The 21,896-nt window shown below is 41.3% G+C and overlaps 2 protein-coding genes across 6 annotated transcripts in view; both read left to right on the forward strand.

The window, feature by feature from the left end:
* The first annotated feature begins 387 nt into the window (after positions 1 to 387).
* dbf4b (DBF4B-CDC7 kinase regulatory subunit) lies at positions 388 to 10,966 on the forward strand. Its single transcript, XM_033630731.2, has 12 exons — positions 388 to 482; positions 1,119 to 1,319; positions 1,768 to 1,962; positions 2,877 to 2,927; positions 3,030 to 3,099; positions 3,306 to 3,370; positions 3,585 to 3,624; positions 3,735 to 3,780; positions 6,263 to 6,391; positions 6,512 to 6,653; positions 6,757 to 6,890; positions 7,684 to 10,966. The coding sequence occupies exons 2-12, from the start codon at positions 1,170 to 1,172 to the stop codon at positions 9,188 to 9,190; spliced, it is 2,529 nt and encodes an 842-aa protein (XP_033486622.1). The 5' UTR covers positions 388 to 482; positions 1,119 to 1,169; the 3' UTR covers positions 9,191 to 10,966.
* Positions 10,967 to 13,716: 2,750 nt separating this feature from the next.
* adam11 (ADAM metallopeptidase domain 11) overlaps positions 13,717 to 21,896 on the forward strand; it is a 54,486-nt gene continuing 46,306 nt past the window's right edge. For all 5 annotated transcript variants that reach the window (XM_033630599.2, XM_078163477.1, XM_033630597.2 and 2 more), the window contains exons 1-2: positions 13,717 to 14,078; positions 14,350 to 14,501. In XM_033630599.2, the coding sequence (XP_033486490.2) occupies positions 14,021 to 14,078; positions 14,350 to 14,501 (210 nt within the window). In that variant the 5' untranslated portion in view covers positions 13,717 to 14,020. The remainder of the gene's footprint in view (positions 14,079 to 14,349; positions 14,502 to 21,896) is intronic.

The raw sequence follows: 21,896 nt of genomic DNA on the forward strand, positions 1-21,896 counted from the left end.
CCACATTTTTATTTTAGAAAGGATTCCAGAAAACAGGAAATAACACTCATGAAGTAACCTTTAAATGTAACTAATAGGCACAATATCCTTTGTGCTGCGTTTAGGGTACCGTTAGAACCTTAAGTAAAACTCACGACTATTAGTGACTTTGGGAAAAAAATGTACAGCGATGCTCTAAAGAATGACTTGTACTGTGGGGTCCGATAATCAGACGGAATTTCAATTTTGTTATTAATCACACAAGGGTTACTTGATTAACTTAAATAGTTAGTTAATTACAGATTCATCGCTGGAAATATGTCTGCTCTATAATTCGGGAGTCTGAAACCAGCACTGAACGCAGCGTTTTCCGGATGTGACGTTGGCGTTATGTTCGCTTCTCCGCCAGTGTTTTTAAAAAAGCGGCGGTTGCTCCTCGAGCACCTTTTGGAGAATCAACAGCGTTAAGTCTTTTATCGCAATTATCCAACACTTTTACAAACGTAAGTGGGCTATATTTCTTTCTTTTTGCCCCGACGATGTGTGAAACTGTTAAACAGAAACAGAAAGCTCATTATAAAATAAAGGAACGTTTTTTTGGTGACCCAGGCGTTGTCTATATCGAGAAAAGCTAAGCTAGCTAAGGCTAACTCAGTACAGCTAACCTTGCTAACTAGCTATGGAGGTGGCTAGGTTATAAATGCTTCCACTACATTGTTGTAGTTTAGTAGTAAACTAACGCTACATGATTTTATTCAATAGAGCTTTACGGTGGCAAGTTGTAAAACAACTGCAACTTTGTTTTGAGCAAACTAGTCATTATACAATCTAAGTCAATCTGAAAAGAAAAGAAAAGAAAAGAAAAGAAATCACACGATGTTGTTTGACATGTTGTCGTACCTGATTGTGGACTGATACACCGCTGTTTCACCGGAACCTCGGAGACCTTGTGTTAAATTACCCAAATAATTTTGGACACAACATTGCAAAAAAAAAGTTCACATTATTAGTATACAGGGCGTTTATACGTGAAATATCTGGGTCTTGTTAGGAGTTCTTGTTTTTTATTAGCTCTTTGTCACATGTGTATACAGACACAACTTTTAATTAATCTGTGCTGTGTTCTCACTTTTAAATAGGATCCTGGTGTATTTCTGTAAAGTTGTACGCTCCTTTACTGCACCAGGATCATGAAGCGTCAGCAGTATGCAGAGGAGCAAGGCCTTCTGGGCCCACTGTGTCCTGGGCAGAAGAAGCTGGAGGGGAAGATTTTTTACCTGGACTGTGTGAAGAAACGCACAACAGCCCTGCTGCTGGAGGCTGTAGCCCTTCTAGGAGGGGTAAGCGTGTGTGTCTGTATATTCTCTGCTGTGAACATTGGCTGTTGTTGTATATATACAAGAATTGTTATCAAGGTTTGATCTAGGCAGTGACATTTTGGATACAAGTTATTATACAAGAAATTGGCTGCAACGTGCACTTGCATCAATTTGTCTGCCTTTAAAGTCAGAGAAAAGTCAAGCATTTTTACCTGATCCGTTGCAGGAAAAGCATCTGGTTTGGCTGTAGTTTGTCTCAGTCTTGAAGAAAGTGCAAAGCGGCAAAAGAAAGGCACACCACATTTTTACAAAAATGTTAATGAAGCATTAAATGTGACAGTTGTGTGCCTTGTAGTACTGTTTTATTGTGTGCTAGAATAATGCACTACAACACTGCTTTGTTGTTGTTTCCTTAAGTTATCAGACGATTCAAAGTCTGACTATGACACGTGTCTCTCTTATTTTGAAGAGGGTTGAGAGTTTCCTGCACAAGGATGTGAGCTTTGTTGTGACTGGAAGCCAGGAGGGCATGAAGGAGCAGAAGAGTACGGATACCAAAACAGGGGCAAAGGGGACAAGTGAAGAAGCCCAACATCCTAAAGCGCAGCAGCGAGAGAGCGTCCTCAGCAGTGACAAACCGCGACCAGGAACTCCTAGACCAGTGGTACTGAGCATCACACATGCATGTTTGAAAACCTTTCACCGTTTACAGTAATAATTTCAAAGATTTTCATTTGACTAAATATCTGTTAAGTTATCATCTTTTGCTGAATGAGGGAACACAGTGGTGACTGAGCCTATGACCTACTGACGAAAGCCCTTGCATTTGCAGTGTTATGAGCTGAGCTCTATGGCAACATTCCCAGAAAAAAATCTAAATTGAGACTGAGCGCTGGGGGGTGTGTGTGTGTGTGTTTTAGAAAGAGTGACAGAGAGAAGGGAAGATAAGGTGGGAGGTGGATTATTGCATGCAATGTTGCTGTACGTTATTAAAGATGCACTACACAGGTTTTCCCTAAATAACAATTAATAGACTCATATAAGTTCAACCCCTCACAATCATCACTTATGACCCACTAGAAGTGTGAGGTGGTGTATTTTTCTGCTGAGACTCTGCCCTCTCCTCTCTGTTTTTTTCTGTGTTTGAGACGTTTATGGGCATGTAGCCCTATGTGGTCTGTATTTTTTTCCAAATGGATGTAATTTGATATTATATAAATGAGCAGGAACTCCGGTTTCAGTGTACGTGAGATAATACATCAATATAAAAATGTACATATTTGTGTGTGATTTAATGTATGGATTTCTTGTTAAAGAATTTCTAAAAATTCATACAGAGATACTAGTTGGTACCCTGATTAATATAAATGTGTTGTTGTGAATAGAGTGAATTGTTTTACATTATTTAAGAAATCGTGAATACTACACAACAGTACAAAACAAATACTTTTTTTTAACTTCATGAATTTTTATTGATCTTGTTTTCATCACAAACTCATTTGGACAATATTCCAGTGGATGTTACTATGAAGTATAAGCTAGAATTAATGTATATCTGTGCTGTATTTTTCTCTACAGGCTTGTGGCAGCCGCGGGAAGGCCCTGCTTGAAAAAGCCATTCGCAACAATGTGAGTGTCAGTGCAGCCAAAATATGGCTTCTCTTTTGTGAATATTGGTGATATGCTGAAGACCAACTTTTATTTTTTAAATCTGGTGTCTCTGTGTTGTAGGAACGACTGCAGGGGAGCAGTGTTTTGGCCAATGCCCAATCATGGGGAGTGAAGATTTTGTATGTAGCTGGTATCCTTTTGACAAATGTGTGTTCATGTCTATAGTGCAGTGAACCTCTGCTCACAGCAGATGGCACCACAAGAGTGCTTTTTGCTCTGTGCTGCTTTGTCTTACTGACACCAGCTGAAGATGTCTGCTGTGAACCGGCATATAAATATCACATTCTAATTCACAGAACTGGAAACATCTTGTATTGTTCCTTAATGCTATATCAGATGTCATTTTATATTTGAAACAGCTGACTCGAGAGAGCTTCAGCACGACACAGAAGAGGCCAGAGGTAAGATATTTGGTCTGAATGACTCCACCAGATATCCAAATAAAACCACTTTACATAAAAAGCAAGCAAGTAAATTATTTAGGAAAATTCTAAAAGTACAGGGCTACAATTAAATAAGCTCATATTGCTGTAATAGAATGAACATCTGCCTTTGTTCTTTAATATGTTCTTTAATATTGATAAGTCTTATCTTATACTTTCTTTGTTCTTGCAGAAGACTTACACCAAACAACAAGCTTCTCATGTTGTCAAAGGTCAGTTTATATACATGTATGTTGTACTGATGTGTTAATGTACCAATAATACTGTATTTCTGTGGGTATAACAACTTATTTAATGGTTTGCCTGTTCCCTTTTCACACAGCTGTAGCTTTGAGGTCTCCCTATCTCAAAATTGAAGACTTGAGCAGGTGAGTTTCTCCCTTATTCAGTTTTTTGTGTGAGTTTTCTCTGGCAGCAGGGAGGATTTAAATCCAAGAGTAACACTTTAAAGAGCAGTCATCTGTCCTGCCCCCTTTGACACTTCCCTTTAGGAGCTGAGGAGATGTCAGTCACTTTAGCTATACTGTTAAATGCTTCACTGTGTACACCAGCTAGTCCCTAACTGTGTCTGTCTGCTGTTTGGTGCTGAGCAGGTAGTGTGCAGTGTAGTGTTGTAGTACTCGATCAATCCCAAGATGACTTCTGAAGGTTGCTTATTGTTAATTGGTCTTGTTTGGTCTCTGACAACATGGACTCAGGATTTTATTTCAAGATCGGTCAAGACAGCTACTGCAGGGACATCACTAAATTGCCTGTTTGAAATTAACTTCACCTTCTTTACGTAACACTCCTTTTTTGCACAGACAATTTAGTGATGTCCCCGCAGTAGTTGTCTTGACTGATCTTGAAATAAAATCCTGAGTACTTGTTAATGTCAGGAGTATTGCAAAAAGATGGTGAGGTTTGTGCAGCTGAAAACAACACGAGAGAAGTGATAACATAAAGTTGCGGGCCAGACTCTGTAAAAAAGCTCAGTAAAGCTGAGGGAAGCTGCAAATTAAGGTGATAATGTGCTGTAGGTTCATCAGTTCTGTTACCATGGGCATTTGATACATGGTTAGTATAAAATGTCAATTATAGCTGCGTTGATCCTGTGTTTGATTCCAGTTAATCAAGAAAGATGAGCTGGAATGCAGCAAGGCAGAGGGAAATTACTTTCTAGACCTGCCCAGGTTCACGTGGTGGATGTTTAGTATCAGATTAGACCCTTTTTTGCATTTCAAGCATAATGACAGCGATACAACAATGAGTGGCAGTGACCCTGTCCCAGTGTTTCTGCCCTTCTTACCCCACTGGGCGCTGGTTGTAGAGGTTTGCATTTCAGCCCAGATGATTTTCTTAATTGAACTGTTGAGGAGTCCCGTCGTGTAATGTGACAAGGCCCCCCAGCGATGCCGCTCCCCAGGAGCCCAGAGCTCAAGCGGATACGATTTCTATTCGATGAGGCTTTGCAAGCTCCACTGCCTGTTTCTGCAGGGGATCTCTACGTGCTAACAGGTCTTTTCATTTGTCCTCTCATTTCAGTTAATTGAAGTGCTCCGGCTAATGCGTGTAGGCCATTGTTGTGAGAAATTGAACCCATGACATCTGAAGCATTTGAATATTAGCCTAGCTAGGGTTGATCTCAGATAGGTAGACAGTTCTGCAGAATGTGTTAATATATTTTCAATTTGTAAATGTGATAATGATGACGAGGTGTCAGACACTCTGAGTCAGTAGACTGGCCCTTGGACTTTAGTCACCCATCAGCAGTTATAATTCAATAAGCTATTTATTATATATTTAACTGTGCAGTAGTGACTAACGGTACAGTAATGCTGTGCGACACTGTCATTTAAAAGCTGCAATTGTCTGTGCAGTTATTCAGCTATGCACTATTCTTTTCAGTATCCTAATTTATTCTTACAATACTCTTGAATCTATATTTAACATATGATGATGCACTTATTTCTTATTCTTATCCCTATCCATTCTGTTAAGTATGTGTATTTTTACACACGTTATTGTCATAGTTCTCATCTGATCCTCTATGCCCTCTAGTCAAGTATATCTGACTCTGATAATAATACTCACAATATTTTTTGAATCTGCTGTGAGGCCGGGAATCTCCAGACACCTCATGATTCGATTTGATTTTGAATCAGAGGTCTACAATAAATAAAACAATAATAGATCCATCTTGATGCATGAAGATTTTTGATTTCTGTACATGATTTATTTGTCACTGTTTGACTATTTGCTGCTTTCAAAACAGCATATTTATAACAATCCATTTATATTATTGCAAAGCACTTATCCTATCCAGAATTGTGGGGGGGCTTGAGCCTATTCAAGCACACATTGGGTAAGAGGCAGGGTACACCCTGGACAGGTCACCAGACTATCACAGGGCTGACACATAGAGACAGACAACCATTCACACTCACATTCACACCTACGGGCAATTTAGAGTCACCAATTAACCTGCATGTCTTTGGACTGTGGGAGGAAGCTGGAGTACCCGGAGAAAACCCACGCTGTGACACCCAATAGACGGGCTCTAGCTGGCTGATCATTGTCATTGTAAATGATCCATAATTATGATTGATCGATGAGCTTAGCTAAGAATGTAAACACAATGCACATGGGTACGTTCATTATGTCCATCCATTAAAAAATATACAGTCCAATCTAACAAAATTGTTGTAGGTGATCGATTTTTTTCCCCTGACCCCTAATCTACATTCACATGTCAAGAGTTACTGCATTGTTTTTCTTTTATTTTTTGTCATGTATCACTTTTTTGATGCTATTTTTTAAGCTTTGATGTACATTTTTGTATTAAATTCTGTTGTTTTGTTTTCTAACCAGGAGATACAAGCCCTTGCATATGCAATCTATGACCTTCCCCGATCTGTGGTACTCGGGCCGATATAGCCCTTTTGAATGTCCTCCACCTCGGTTTGAGAAGCAGGCAGAGCAAGGAGAGAATAAAACAAGGTTTGTTTAACTGCCATTATTTGAAGGGTACTTTCAAACCATCGCTTTGCCATCAAATGGTTTGGGTTCAAAAGTCTGCTATGAAGGATTTAACATCATTGTGTTTCATTCTTTGTAAAGTAGGGAGAAGAAAAAAGTTAAAAGCAGCACTCAGGACAAACCTCAAACCCTGCTCAGCTGCAACCCTTCACCTTGGCGGCCACGCAAAAAGGACCTATCTTACTGTGAATGCTGTCAACAACCCTTCACTAATCTGGAGGAGGTGGGAATTCTTAACTTAAGTTACCACGTGTGATTTTTTTTTTGCCTTCATTGTTTGGCTTGTATTCACATCTGTGACTTGTGGTCTTTGTTCGCCCTCGCAGCACTTGCAGTCTAATCAGCACCGCGAGTTTGTGCTGGATCTCACAAACTACAGTGTGGTGGACCAGCTCGTGACTGAAATGCTTCCGGGATTTAACCCCAATCCAGCTGAACAATCAGAGGAAACACTGAACCGGTGAGTTTTTATGATCACCTAGTAATGTCTAGGGTTGACGAATTTGCATCTTCTAGTATAGCGAAAGCATGACCCACCCTACTCTGCCTTATTCTGCCTCAGATTGGTTTTCTAACTTTCTTGCTCTAACCCTAACCAGTCTCAATCCTCTTGCCTAAATCTAAGCAGCTATCAGAGGCAATGAGTAATAGCCAATGAGAGTGAGAGTACGGCGGGTCATGCCTTTGCTGTCCTAGGAAACACAAATTCGCCTTGAGTTGGGTATTGGGTATTTGCGTTTTTTGGTGGAGACAACCGAGCAGAAGAGTAGTGGAGTGCCCCGAAGCTGGGAAGCTGAACACAGAGCTGTGTCAGCTTCTCAGTGATAGTTTCTGTTCCTCTGATCTGTTTTCTTTTCAGTTTTGACCTAGATGTAGCCTAGTACCACTGCTGTTTATGATTGTGTTTTTTTAAATCATGTACTTATTTCACATATTTGTTAGTTGTGTCTAAACAGAGAGCAAGAGGGATGAGTAGACACATACAAGCAGACAGAGATGTATGTGTGTGCTATTGCTTGTTGACGATTGCTTTCAGCCTACAGAAGGAGTAAAGTACCAAAAAAAGGTACTGTTGGGTACTGGTACTGAATTTAAAGTGCCTGCAGTGGTAATGGTATTGGTTCATATGTGAATGGTCCCTACCCCTAGAAGTTTTCTAATGTTGTGAAGTTCCTGTAGTTTTCTTTTTCACTGGACTACAATAAGTTTTGTGTTTAAATTGTTATTTAGTATTTTCTGTGTTGTCCTTCTAGACCATCAACTCCTTTGCCCGTCTGTGAACTGGAGCCTCTCACTGATGCTGAGACGGAGCATGCTGTCCAGGCCCTGCAGAGACAAGGTTCATCATTCAATATTCACATTTCCAGCCCTACCAGGGGTCGTCTCTCCTCTGGCCTAGCCAGCCCATCACAAGGAGTTGAGGTCCCCATCCCAAATCCACCAGCCACGCCACCTGCTGACATCCAGCCTTTGACTCCTAACAAAGATTGCCAGCTCCCTGACAGCTGTCCTCATGGTTTAAGTCCAGTCATGCCTGTTTTGATTGCTGAATCACAAACCCATGACTCGGCAAACCAGCAGCATGATACTCAGCATCTCTCCCCCTGCCCTGACACCCCATCCCCAGACCCCTACTCCCATCCCCCAGTCCTCAGCCCACAAGTCCCTTATCCCTCCTACGTTATGGAGCCACACTGCCTGTACTCAGACCCTCCTGTCCTCAGTCCTCAACGGTACACCGCAGACGAGGCTGTGGAAGGACACAGTTGTGACATGGACACTGCAGAAAGTGTGGCTGCTATATCCACCCCACATTTTCCCTCTATGGTTTTGACAAATGAAGAAACAGTAAAGGGATCAAACAGAGGAAGTCTTTCAGGATTCAATGAGATCATATTTCTCACCAGTGGTTTGCGGTGTGCTGCGCTGTCACGTAGATCTCGTTCCCTCCCTCGGCACTCAGCGACAGCACCAAACCCCAGAAAGCGCTGTAGATCAGCCAGCCCCGAACACAGCCGGAGCAAAAGGAGGAGGATTACAGCGAAATTTGGCTACAGTGGTAGCTGGACTGAACAAGAGCATACATCTGCCAAACCAGAAAGTGACATTATTAAACCTGAGGGCTGTTCATTATTTGATAAGGACCCTTGTCAGATAATACAGTCCTGTCCAAACCCAGAGGTCTCCTCAACATGCACTGTGGACTCACATGGCTCAAAACAGACTTTTACTTTGTTTTCTGTTCCTACAGTACAGAATTTCACCCGGGCACCAAATCAAATGGACATTTTAGGTCATGGTGGTACTTCTGTTGCCTATCAGCCATCATGGCAACTCTCCTCAGAAGCAAAGACATGTGATCCTTCATTTCAGTGTCCCAGTGATAAACCTCACAGTGCGTTTTCCAGTCTAGACTCTCAGCGTTCACTGTCCCACTGCACTTCAGTGTGCATCGAGCCAGCCCTCATCCCAGACTTAGCCGCACTCTCTTCATCATCATCAGACTCTGATTGGGACTGTGGCCTGCTGTCACGACTTGGATCTACCTCTGCTGCTCCCCTGTCGCCAACTGAGCAGAACTGTGAGCTCGACAAGGAGCTCCTTCACATGCCGTGCACCTGGATGCACGACACCAGCTACGAGTCACGTCTACACACTGTCTTACAGCCGTCAACCCCTGCACCCTCGCTGTGTGGGGAAGAAATGGACCCTTCGGCGTTTTCGAGGACTGTGGTACAGATTGTTGAGGTTCAGCACTGATGGTTATATTCTTGATCACTTAAAGAACTGGAAGAACCACTACCTGGAAGCTCTTTTTACACAGATCTCACAACAGGGCTGCAATGACCCTTCATTACACCGCCTTTGCTTTTTTTAATACAGAACCAAACGACAGGCATAATGCTGCCCCAGTGTGTGATTTTTAGATAGCATGCCGGCGTTCCAGAAGCAAAAGAAGCGAGACGAGTAACACAACAGTGTCTGCCTCTAGTGTGACATAACATACGTGTCAGGCAGTGCCAGCCAATTAATAACATGGCAATGATAATCATTTACTGTCCGTGTTATATGGCGGTTGATCTCGTCCTGTGCTTGAAGGGTAGGGAGCTCCTGGACCTCAGTGTCTTCCCAGTTTGTGGACAGTTTCGGCTGCTGTTCTTCTTTGAACTAGCTGCTAACTGGTTTTTAAATCTCTCGGCGGTAGGTTGCACATATAACACGTCAAAACGTCACACCTTTATCGTCCTGCTGGCTGTCCCTTTTACGTAGAAGTTGACCTTTTACTGTTAACATCTCTGCTGCTGGCTTTAAGGCGAGACAACTCTGTTTTCCCATTCTGCCCTTGTGTTTTTATACATAACGGCGAGGCGGAATAACATCACATTCCTGCTTTGAACAAGCAATGTAAAAGGGGCTTGCAGCTGTGTTTCCAGCAGCAGGGAACAATGGGCAGCACTTGAGCTCATCAAAAAAGTAAACGAAGTGTACACTGAATAAATATTTAAAACTTAGTGCAAACTAAAATGTAATATTTAGCTGTTTTTACAGATGCAGATTTTTATTTTTACTTTTTATTTTATGTTGCAGTAGATGTTATTTAGTTAATGTTGCATCTTCCCATGAATTTGAAGAGCATCCATCATCATTTTTTCCTCTCAACCCCTAATCCTCCTCATGCATAGAAGCAATATTCTGTGTGTCATGCTGACTCCACTCTTTCAGCAGCTATGTCCGGGAACACATGATGGTATTGAGATTTTAATGAGGCTTTTCTGAAGGGGGCATTACTCAATTACCGTGAGTGGTGCGTCTGGATCAGATCCCACTTGCACCGGTGTTGGTGAGGCGTCCGTAGAGTGGAGGACACGCCCAACCTGTGAGACTAAAATGTGTCTGATTAACGTCAAATGGCCTTTTCTGCCTTTTGAAGGTTGGCCAATGGGCAGGCTTTGTCAAGGAGAGACGACTGCTTCACAGTAGTGTGCTGCAGCTTCAGGGAAGTTTATTATCTTCACTTGTCTGTTTTTAAAGTGTAAGGTCACCCGGCATTCTCGCTTCACCTGCCTCGTCATTGATCAGCATAATAGACAAAACTAAAAACCCCATGTTGTTCAAAAGTCGCACCTTCTTCTGAATATCTTGCATGGACATTTAAAACAGAACAAAACCACACATGAATTCAATACGTGGAAGACTAGAAGTTCTCTCAGGAAACTGATGTAAATTCTTGTACAGTGTTTTTAAATAAATGTTTTTATCCATAAACATCTCCTGTGGCATACTTCAGAAACACTTTTTCTCAGGCAAAGCAAAGTTAAGAAGGGTTGTGAGATGCTGAGGATAATTTTTCCCGATGTCTTAATAAATGCTGACTCTGCTCGTAGGCTACAGGAGAGCCAAATGGGGAAGGAAGGATGAGGCAAGGGCAGCAGTGGGTCGATGTGTCCTGTTTGGCTCATCAGCCCAGCTTCGAGCTGACACAAACAATATTTGATATCTCATGTCCAAGCCTTGTTACATAACCCTTAACTTTCCAGAACTGTTGGGATGAAGGGATCCTTTGTATGGGTGGGCCCGGCCAAAACCGATTCAGCTTCTCCACAAAGACAGGAGAACAATCCTGCTCTTTAATGTAGAGGTTTTTACCATGTAGACTTTGTTGCTAAGGGAAAAGAAATGTGGGATTTGTGTCTTGTGATAGTGATACAAAGCTCAAAATAACAATAAATATTTTGGTCATAGTAACTTTATCCACAGACTCCCATTAACAAGATTTTGTGTGGGAAAGTGACAGGTGAAGTCATGTTTGATCATTAAAGTTAATAACAGCTCTCTGTTAACGCTGTGTGAACATAAAAGTTCACCAGTTTTATATCATATTATACAATTTTCCTCTGTAGTTGTCAAATACAGAGGGTAAGTCCCTCCTGCTGGGACTTACTTCAGAAAAAATGAGTACTGAGGTTAACAGCGAGAGACATCATTTTTTGATCCTGTTTGCATTGTTCCATGAAATTACACGTTTGTAAATTTAAAAGATAATTTTTCAAGTCAAGAAAGTTACTTTGTCTTAAGACTGAAAGTTTGTATGTTTTTTCATATTAGGAAAGACTGACTTGTACCATACCGAGTAGGATTACCCCCGCTTCCCCACCACTCAGAGTGCCAATCGCAAGATCCCAAGCCCAAACTAAGGAGTCAACCTTTGCCTATGCCTACTATCAACACATTCTCACTTCGACCTTTTTGTCGCATATTGACATGCTTCGTATGACGACGTGAAAGGTACCCTGGGAGCACTGGTTGGGTTTAGGCAACAAACATGGTTAGGTTCAGGAAAAAAGAACAGGGTTTGGCTTTAGAATCTTATAGTAGGCAAACACTGCTCTCTCTCAGGTAAAAGTCTGTGATTGTTGGACCCATCCACTCCCGCCCCACTCGGACATTTGCCGCCTTGACTTTCGTTCTTGTCTCGCCGTGTTTCCCCGACATCTTAAACCAAAGAAATGAGAAATGCCTTTGCAACTCTACTTGCCAACCTTTACTCACGTTAAATAGCCTTCCATGCAAAACCGTACCTAAGTACACATGAACTGTATTTGAGACTAACTGCTTAAGTGGACTGGGGCAGGGATTGAGGGATCGAGAAACCATGCCCAGGAACAGTACACCGTGTTCACAGTAATTAGACAAACTAGACTTTGTTGTCAAATTTACTTAGATGCAGGCCCATGTCCCTGATGTGATACCTTCCTACTCAAGTCCGGCAAGTAACATCATAACTTTAAGTCCTGCTGAAGCTGTGGTGCCTGTGTGTTACATACCAGGGTGTACCAAGTAACTCTCTTATACAGCTGCAGCTCTCAGCGTGGCCAGACTTGTGATTTTTCCCTCTTTTAATAATTTTCCATTTATTCTGGAAGAACAAAGTTAAATGTGCCATTGTACAAAGCCATGTTGATGTTGGTGACGTAATGTGAGAGACAAACGATGTAATTCACAAAACTAAATAGTACTACAACAAACTGTGACTTTATGACTTTGAAAAATTATCTTTTGAATTGAAAAATACATGTGTAATTCATGGCACAATTTAAACGATGTCAAAAAATTACTTCCGTTACTGTTTGTTCTGGCCCTTTCCAAGGCCACTTAGTTTGTAAGGTGTCTTGGTTTTGACTTGTGTTTCTGTTCCTTTTCTGGAGATTCACAGTATTCACATGAGGCTGGGAAAAAGTTTTGCAAGGTTTATTGAAAATCCAAAAAAAGAAAAGCAAAACCGCAGGCCAAGTCCTTCCAAAATTTTGTCATCTAGTACGTCCAGCACTGACTCAGTGTCCTATTTCTCTATATTCTAATCGTATTCCCGTTATTACACTTAAACACTGCATAACATGATGAAAAACGTATTACGATCTGAAACAACACAAATCTCTCGTCTTTTACGTACGACGTTGTCAACGATCTCTTTTCGTCATGCGCACTAAACTGCCTTAAGGCACTACACCTAGCGTAAATAAGACGTGCCTGTATTCTAACACATAAATTAAGTCTATATAAACATAACCTCAGTATAGTCCACTACCATACACTATTCAAAATATACAGAAGCTGTTGTGTAAACCTAAATATCATCAGAGCCTATATCAGCGCAGAATTTTTTACTTAATATAAAAACGTGCTTTAATAGCCCTGTTGACTACCATACTTCCTTTCTTTCAGAATAAGGTCCCATGGGTGCCACTTGAAGGGGCGAGACTTTGCCTCCCTGTAACTGTAAATGTTCGTTTCTTTAAGAACTACGTCTCAGCTAGATGCCCAACCTCAAACGAGCGAGAAGAGCAGACAGAAAAACAAAAATACAGAAATCTCTCAACTGTATTATCCAAAACTTTTCTAACTTTTGCATAAAATTGTATGTTTATGTCGGACCAAATCACTCCATAGGATAAAGCTGATAAAGGAAATAAGAGTTGAAGACGTTTAACCTACAGTTGGGCTCAAAATTCTGAGCACTCTTCCAAATTTTTTATAAGGTTTTCTTATATACAGTGATTATTAAAAAGATGTTTTATAAACTTTTAATTTATTGAATAATTCATATGTTGCCTCATTTTGGCAGAAACGCAGTATTTTATGAGGTATAGTTTATTGGGGGTACCACAGGGGTCGCCCTTGGGTCCCCGGACCTGAGCTTTGGACCTATCAGGTCTGATCAAAGAGCGTGGGTGGGCCCGTCAAGCCCCACGTGCTCCTTGTTTCCACGTCCTCCCCGCGCAGCCTCATTGCTCCAATCAAGCCCAGTTAATCGTGAGGCCAAGAGACGAGTGTGTGTGAGCGCGCCGCGGAACTCCGTGACACTGACACGCACCATGCTGCTGGAGCCGAGCACAGGAGCCTCGTCAGGGGGCTTTTAACTCGCGACAGGCGGGGAGGCAGGTGAGAGATGCGGGCGCCGCGTTCAAAGGAACCCCGCTGTTTTGTTTGTCGTCAGTGTCAACAACAGTCCTGCTGCAGCTCCGCTCACGACTCCCATCAGTTCATTTAACGGCGCTGCACCGAGGAAATCCCTGGGACTATGTGAGCATCATGCTCGCTGTGAGATGCCTGCTGTTCGCTGCAGTGTGTGCACGGTGCGCCGTGACAGGTAAGACTTTCCTTTCATGTGATTGCTTACTTTATCACAGGAAAACCGAGGATTAGAACAAATAAATAGCATGTTTACTGTCAGTTATCGCATCCACTCAACCTGTCTAATAACAACACCGTGTAATTGTTGCATCGGCGCCAGCACGCAGCTCCCCACCAGCAGCTGAATCCTGCGGAAATAAGACACAATAATCACATTAACATTCTCCACTTTGCTCTCTGGCATGTCATGCTGCCTGTGCACTGAAGCTCCTCTCAATCCTCTGCAGGTCTGAGGGAGCGGGTGAGTCTGGAGGGGAGGCTGCCGCCTGCAGAGGAGCTGGTTCAGCCCAAGAGGCTCCTGCAACAGATTCACTCCGAGGAGGAGCTGATCCACAGCCGTCTGGACACTCGGGTCAAAAACTACACAGCTGGAGCGCAGGTGAGTTGAATCTGCACCTGTTACTTGTTTTCACACCTGCACATTATTCCCCTTTATTCCATCTGCTCCTACATACTCTGTACAGTAGCAGAGATCAGATTGTGTCTCCCTTGTAAATGGGTGTCATTCATGTTTCATGAAGAATGGCTGGGTTCTTCCAACATAATGATGAGGAGATCACATTCAGCCAAGGGTGTAGGTTTCCTCTCAGCATTCAGGGGGGCGATTGGGGGTCCTCCACCAGAATTTTTCTGCACCAATTTGATCTTTTTCTGCATCAATTCATGTTTTTATGTGGAGGTGGGAGAATGCACATGTTCTGAATATTTAAGGGCATGTGTCCCCTGCTTCCCCCCTTGAATCTACACTTCTGCATTCAACCATTCAACCTTTAACAGAGCCACCGCCCTCTCTAGGGAGTCTCCCATAAGTGAAACTTAAAATGTATTAAACAAAGGAGGAGTTAAAATGGGTAGATTATAGAAAATGTGTCCTTCATGAATGACTTGAGGATGATGTCATTGAGATACACCTCTCTTTTCACATTCTTCTCTTCATGCTGCACAGACAATATTTACATTTTAAATATTCATGTTTTAATTATGATTTTACAAGATTGGTTTCAGCAGGGTTTTTTTTTTTTTTTTAAACTTTTGACATGTCCTTTGAAGATACTCGCTTAGGATACAGGCTGGCCACACATAGGCATAGACCTCGGGGGAGTTCAGGGGACACATCCCCCTCAATATTTAGAACATATAAAGACATGAAAGTTGCAGACATTATTTAAAGACATTTTTATCCTAAACTGATGCAGAAAATGAACAAATTAGGGCTGCTACGATTAGTCGACTAATCAATGACTAATCGACTATTAAAATAATCAGTGACTATTTTAGTAGTCGACTAATCGGTTTGAGTCATTTTTCATAGAAAAGTACTATAAAAGTACCCCAAAATACTCTTACTGCAGCTTCTTACATTCAGATATTGGCAGCTTTACACACTCGCCTGTGACAGTGAACTAAAACCCTTTGGTGTGAGTATGAAACAAGACATTAGATGACGTAATTTTGGGGTTTGGGCGAGACAGACCGTCATTTTTCAACATTTTAACACATTTTTCGATGAAATGATTAGTCGACTAATCGAAAAAATAATCGACAGATTAGTCGACAATGAAAATAATCGTTAGTAGCAGCCCTAGAACAAATGAATGTTTAACAAATCACCAAATTATTCAACTGTGCAATATTTTCAGTGTAAGACTTTATCATGCACATAACTATACATGTCTTATGTTTACTTTATCATATTCTTGTTTATTCACGAATAAAGTGTAGGTAAATTTCACACATACAGCCTCAGCACAGTGATGATATATATTCTGTTTTTAATATTTTCATATCTTAAGTACAAGTGTTGAACACTGTAGCACAATGCACATTCTATTTTTTATTTTCACTTTAATGTACATTTTATTTTATTTTTTGTATCGTATTATATTTTATTTTTTATATTATTTTATTTTATTTTTTTATTTTATTTTGTATTTTATTTCTTTATATTTACATACTTCTATTTCTCTATTCTTTACATCGGAGCGACTGTAACGAATCACAATTTCTCCTTGGGGATCAATAAAGTATTTCTGATTCTGATTCAGAATGCAGGAAATTAAGTGGTACTCGAAATTTCCAAGGGGAGGAACCTGAACCCCCCAAACATCAATGTGTATCCCCCAAATGAAACCTACACCCTTGTAGCCACATATCAACATATACTGTATATTGTATGTCCCCGCACTGTACAGCATGCCTCTGTTTTTCCAACACCATTCCCCCACCCTTCAGCCTTAAAATTAAACAAAGAATATCTGGGGAGATTACAAAGGGAAAGAAGAAATTTCATAATAAATAAATAAACAAGTTAAAAACAGTAAACACAGAGAGAAACATTGTCATAAATACTAAAACTCTAGGAAATTGATGCCGCTCTAACTCTAACCTTCACCTGCTCTCTGTCAGGACCTTATTCACCCCTGTTTATCCTCTTTTGAGGTCATGTGACTGTCACTCTTAGACCCCCACCTCACACGATGCCCAGCTTGCCCGCACCATAACGGGGCAGAGAACACTCAGCCCACCTCCCCCTCCTCCAGTGCTTTCTAGTCCATTAGATTATATTTCACACCTCTACCTGTCCTCTCTCATTACCTTCACTATAAACACTGTCTGTCAGTCAGCTGCAGGCCTGTCAGTGGATATGACACAGGTCCGACCTTCAGCTACCCTCTGTGGGCAGCATGCCGTCTTATGACCTCCCTGTTCGGAGCCTGTAGGAGCCCTCTGGAAAATGTGTGCTTGTTGTTTTCCATGGAGGAGTCTGAGCGCTGCCATGCTATGCAGTGTGAATTTAGATGTGAGGAAGAATCAGCCTTCAGAGTCTCTCTACGAGCTGTAAACCACACATTTAAAATCATAATCTTTAGTGTGAATTTGACATGGCAAGTGTGTAAAAATTTACTGTATATGGATTGTCTTGTTCTCCACCAAATATAACTGAGCTTTAAGGTCACCTGTCAACATCACAGACTAAACACAAAGGGTTGTTTTATGTTCATGATGCTTTTTTAAAATCTTAATGTTCAAATTGTAGGTGTTTTTTCCAGTAACAAGCCGGTACTTCTGGCCTGGACTTAAAGCTGCCATAGTCAAATTTTTTAAATAAGTAATAGATATCAAATGATGGAGTGTGAAAGGTGCCGCTAACAGTATCAAACACAAACTCATCTAACCGACTTCTGCAGTTGTCCTCAGCTCAACTGAGTGTTTCACCGCCTTTCTGCTTATAGTTTTTCTTTCATGACCCACAACTTTACTGTTTCGTTCACTCTTACCGCTCTCGTCACCTCGTTTCTAGCAGCAGGGAGCTGTTGTTAGTGAAAAGCAAAGGTTGCGTTAGGCTTTTCATGTCCGTCATCTTGAAAGCAGGGGTCGTAAAAATTCCATCACAATCTGATATTAACCGTCATTTTCATTTTAGCTGTTGCTGGCTCATAACTGTTGTTTGCCCATCATCCTCCACTGCATCAGACCATCCTTTTCCCATTTTTTTTGGCTCCAAGGCTTCAGTAACATCAGTATTGAACACCAAACGTTCTGTGCTTTGGCTGTGGAGTGGTTGCTGAACAAGACTTCTCTAATTTTTTAGTATTTAGTACGGGTAAAATCGTACTTTATTGATCCGCGCTCTCGCACTGTTTAACGTGAGACTGCTGCAGGAGTGTGAGCTCCACCCCGGGTACTGTTTGTGAGAGTCCACCTGTACATCCACAGTGACAAGGCTAACTGTTAGCAGCACACAGCTAATGTACCCAACGGCTATTAACGGATTTTACAACAGATTTAAGCCTTTTCTGTGTCGGTGTCAGTTTGTTGGGATTGTTTGATGGCACGGTTTCGGATGCTAGCCGCTGCTGCTGTGTTATCTCATGCTAACAGGGCAGACATTGAACTGACCAGCCCTGTCTTTTCACCTCCTTTATCAGTGGCATCACAATTATTGGGTTTTTAAAAGAAACTTCAGACATTTTGCAGTGGTATGTAGGTATAGCCTACCAATGTGATGGCCAAAGCAAAGAGATAACCACAGGTAACCTCTTTGCTGAAAGCCAACTAGACAACAAGGTCATGCATGTGAGATCGAAGACAAGGCTCGACAACAGCTTATTAATATGCACACACCACCAACTGGACATGGGTGTGAATTACTTGAAGTTACCGTAGATTGCCTTTCGTGTTCTAATCTGTCAAAATGACAGACAGCCTTCAGAGTTTCCGTCTTTTTTGTAAATGACGGAAAATATTTCGTCAACACTACCTCAGGTGAAAAGGCTCTGATAAACCCATTGCACAGTACCTGCCCAGCGCCAAACTCCAGACAGACAAAGTTAGTGATTAGCCAGTGAACAAAGAGAAGCATTTAGCATCTGCAGGGCCAGATATTTACCACAGGGGTTGGTGGAGACCAAACTAGAGCTAAAAGTCAAGTGAATAGTGGATGTATCATTGTCAAATTTCCCGTGATATGACTCCAAAAGAATGCTAATGTTGCTCTACACCTTTTGGATGTGTAAATCGCAACTAGCTGCTTACAAGATCATTATCTTAACTTTCAGAGGCCAAAAAAAATCAGTAAATGTAGGTTTATGAGTGTTTCTTTCAATCGAGAGATTCAGTTACCTGATTTAGGAAGCTGTTACTGTAAACAAGGAATAAAGGAAAACCTCATCCACAACATGAGAATTTGTAAATTAGTTATTAGTCATGCCATGTTACCTTGAATTGTTTTTCTCACATGCCTCCATGGTGAATGGCAAACATGTTAATTTATTGATTTATTTGGAACCATGTTTCACACCAGCAAAACTATATCAAAACAACTGATTACAAACTCTCACACAACTTGTTCAGTATAATCCAAGTCTCATTTATCCAGTCGTATGTTCGAGAGTTCCCAGACACATGCATTTTTGCTTAAAAACCTTATTATTGGAGTCTGGCTGTGAAGAGAGCATACATAAGTTACTTTCAGTTCAGTTTAAAGCGTAAGGTTTTAGCGAAACTGCATGTGTTGGATAATGAGATAATGAGATAATAATAAGGATAATGAGACTTGGATTATACTGAACAAGTTTGTAAACAGATGTTTTGATATAGTTTTGCTGTTGTTTAGCCATTTTCTGTGAAGGCATGTGAGAAAAACAAAGTTTCCATAACAAATTCCAGGCAACACAGCATGACTAATTGTTTTACAAATGGTCATTTTGAGGGTGACGTATTCCTTTAAGGCTAATCTCTTCCTCAAAACAAGCAGCAGTTCAACTTTTGGTTTAACAGCCTCTTTTGTTTTTATGAATCCTTCAATGTTTTAGTTGCTAAAATGTCAAAATAACGACAATTGCCCATCATAAATGACCAGGGCCTTCATAATGCTTGTATCGTATCAGTTTGTTATACTCATTCTTGAGAAGAGAGCAATTTTTTTTTTCTTTAAAAAAATTTAAGCTAATTTACCTGATTTCATTTTTTAATTGTCATCGTATTTTGTGTCAACCAACTATATGATTCACTGTCTTGAGCTAAGATACTGTATGGGGTCTCAAAAATGAATATTTGGTATTTAACGTTAGTATAAAAGAATACAGTAATATAAAAAATTCACTCCACAGTCAGAGCTCTGAGGCAGCTTTCTTATCTCCACTCACAGGCACCATTGTAGGCTTTTTATTGTTCAGTATATGACCCAGTGGAGGTTTAGATTGATACTAAGTGGTTTGCAGAGAGGGCATGGCAATACTAATGAGACCTGCCCTGCAGCTTGGCCAGTAAGTACTGATGGGACACCACAGAGCTCCATCTTATAATGTGGATGAGGTTCACCTTGAAGCAAGGTTAGACGCAGCTGATGAGCCCCAACACCCAGTTTTATCCTTAAAAGCCTGAGGGATGGATGAGGCTGCCTCGCCTCTGGGGAGAGGTTACTGGAATAGGACCGCCCTTTATTACATACTGTATGTCTTTGTCTTCATACACACTTACTGTAAATTACTTCATATGGAACATCCATCAGTCTTCCTCCATTCTCCACTCTTTATTTCTACATTCTCTTTTCCCTTAAAACACGCTGTACTTTGCATTTGTTTGAGTCAGTGTCTGGGACCAGCACCCTGCAGGGATGTGAGTTAGAGATGCATGGTTTATTGATCTAAAAGTTAGCTTTAGACGTCAGTGTTCTGTACTGACTACCTGCCCTGTTTGCAGACAGAGTCGTGAGGAACCAAAGCTTAAAAATTAATGCATGACCTTGACTTTGAGAGATGTGGATATTTCCCATATTGTAGTTTGACTTCTGCTGCCTCTGCCTACCCTGGTCTGTGGATAGAAGAGGTGTGCACTGATTTGCAAAGCACTCTGAGACAAAGTGGTGATTATTGGCTTCATAGATCAAACTTAAAATTGACATGATAAAGTATTGGAGTGAGTGCTGCCGTACAAATCTCATGAACATGAAACCCTTAAGAAGAATAAATGCTAATAAAACACTAAAGTTGTGTCCCTACTCCACATGACGTACTAATCTGAAGCAAGTTGTTTTAGGGAAACGGCCACAAAACATCACATCTTTTCATAATGATGAGGAAAACAAAGCATTTGTTTCCCATGTTTTTGTGTCTAAGAGTGTTTTCACCTGCAGTCCTTTTAAAAAAACTGAACTCAGTCTTCTTAAAGAGCACCAAAACACCCCTTTTCCACCAAACACTTTCAATATGACACCTTTAGAACCAAAGTAACCCTAGCATTTCCACTGCAAACAATACTCTTAAATGCCTGGGGGGTGGTTGTTGTCACTCACGGCTCCGTCCAGCAGTCACTGTATTTTCTCATTATCTGTGAAACAGATGGAAGTCTGCACCTTGTTTATCGTCCACAGAACGAGGTTGTAAGCCAAAATTTTCAGAACAAAATAAAACAGGCGGCAGTGAGTCTCTCTCCATGGGATGTTTAAAAGAGTTTGTGCATTTAGTCCTTCCCAGGCAAGCTCAGGGGTTTAGCGTTGCTGGAACCCACACAAGGGTCCACAACGCTTTTTTTTTTCTCTCTCAGTGAGGATTAGAATATACACAGTTCACATAATCTGGTCAAATTAATATATATAAATGCTTGAAGATTCATTCATTACTAAAAGTGTATGTCATATAAAAACTAAAGTGATGGTCAAAGTTAAAGTGAAATTTAAGGTGTGCTGATGGATTCATCATTGGGGTGGCAGTGGCTCAGTCCATAGGGACTTGGGTTGGGAACCGGAGGGTCACCTGTTGAGTCCCCGTCCGGACCAAATGTGGAGTGTGGACTGGTGGCTGGAGAGGTGCCAGTTCACCTCCTGGGCACTTCCGAGGTGCCCTTGAGCAAGGCACCGAACCCCCCAATCGCTCGGGGCGCCTGACCAAGGGCAGCCCCCTCACTCTGACATCTCTCCACTTTGTGCATGTATATGTCCTGTTTGTGCATGTGTGTGTCTTTCGGACCTGTGTGTTAATGACAGCAGGAGTGAAAAAATTGAATTTCGTCTCAGGGGGATTAATAAAGTATAAAAAAAAACAAAAAAAAAAACATAGTCAACTCGTGCATTGAGTGAACGTTCCACCTTAAAAGTCACCAGCAGTCGACCCAGTGAATTAAGTTATTTTTTCTCCAACTCCAGCTGCTGTTGCAAGAGGCAGCAAAACATCCTTTCATTTTATAGTTACAGTTTACTAATAAAACTCTCCACAGTATGAACAGTGGTTACATGAGCCTCAAAACCAGCCACAACTCAGCCCTGAGCAGAGTG

This window comes from Epinephelus lanceolatus, chromosome 21 (genome assembly GCF_041903045.1).
Source record: "Epinephelus lanceolatus isolate andai-2023 chromosome 21, ASM4190304v1, whole genome shotgun sequence".
In the NCBI taxonomy this organism is placed as follows: domain Eukaryota; kingdom Metazoa; phylum Chordata; class Actinopteri; order Perciformes; family Serranidae; genus Epinephelus; species Epinephelus lanceolatus.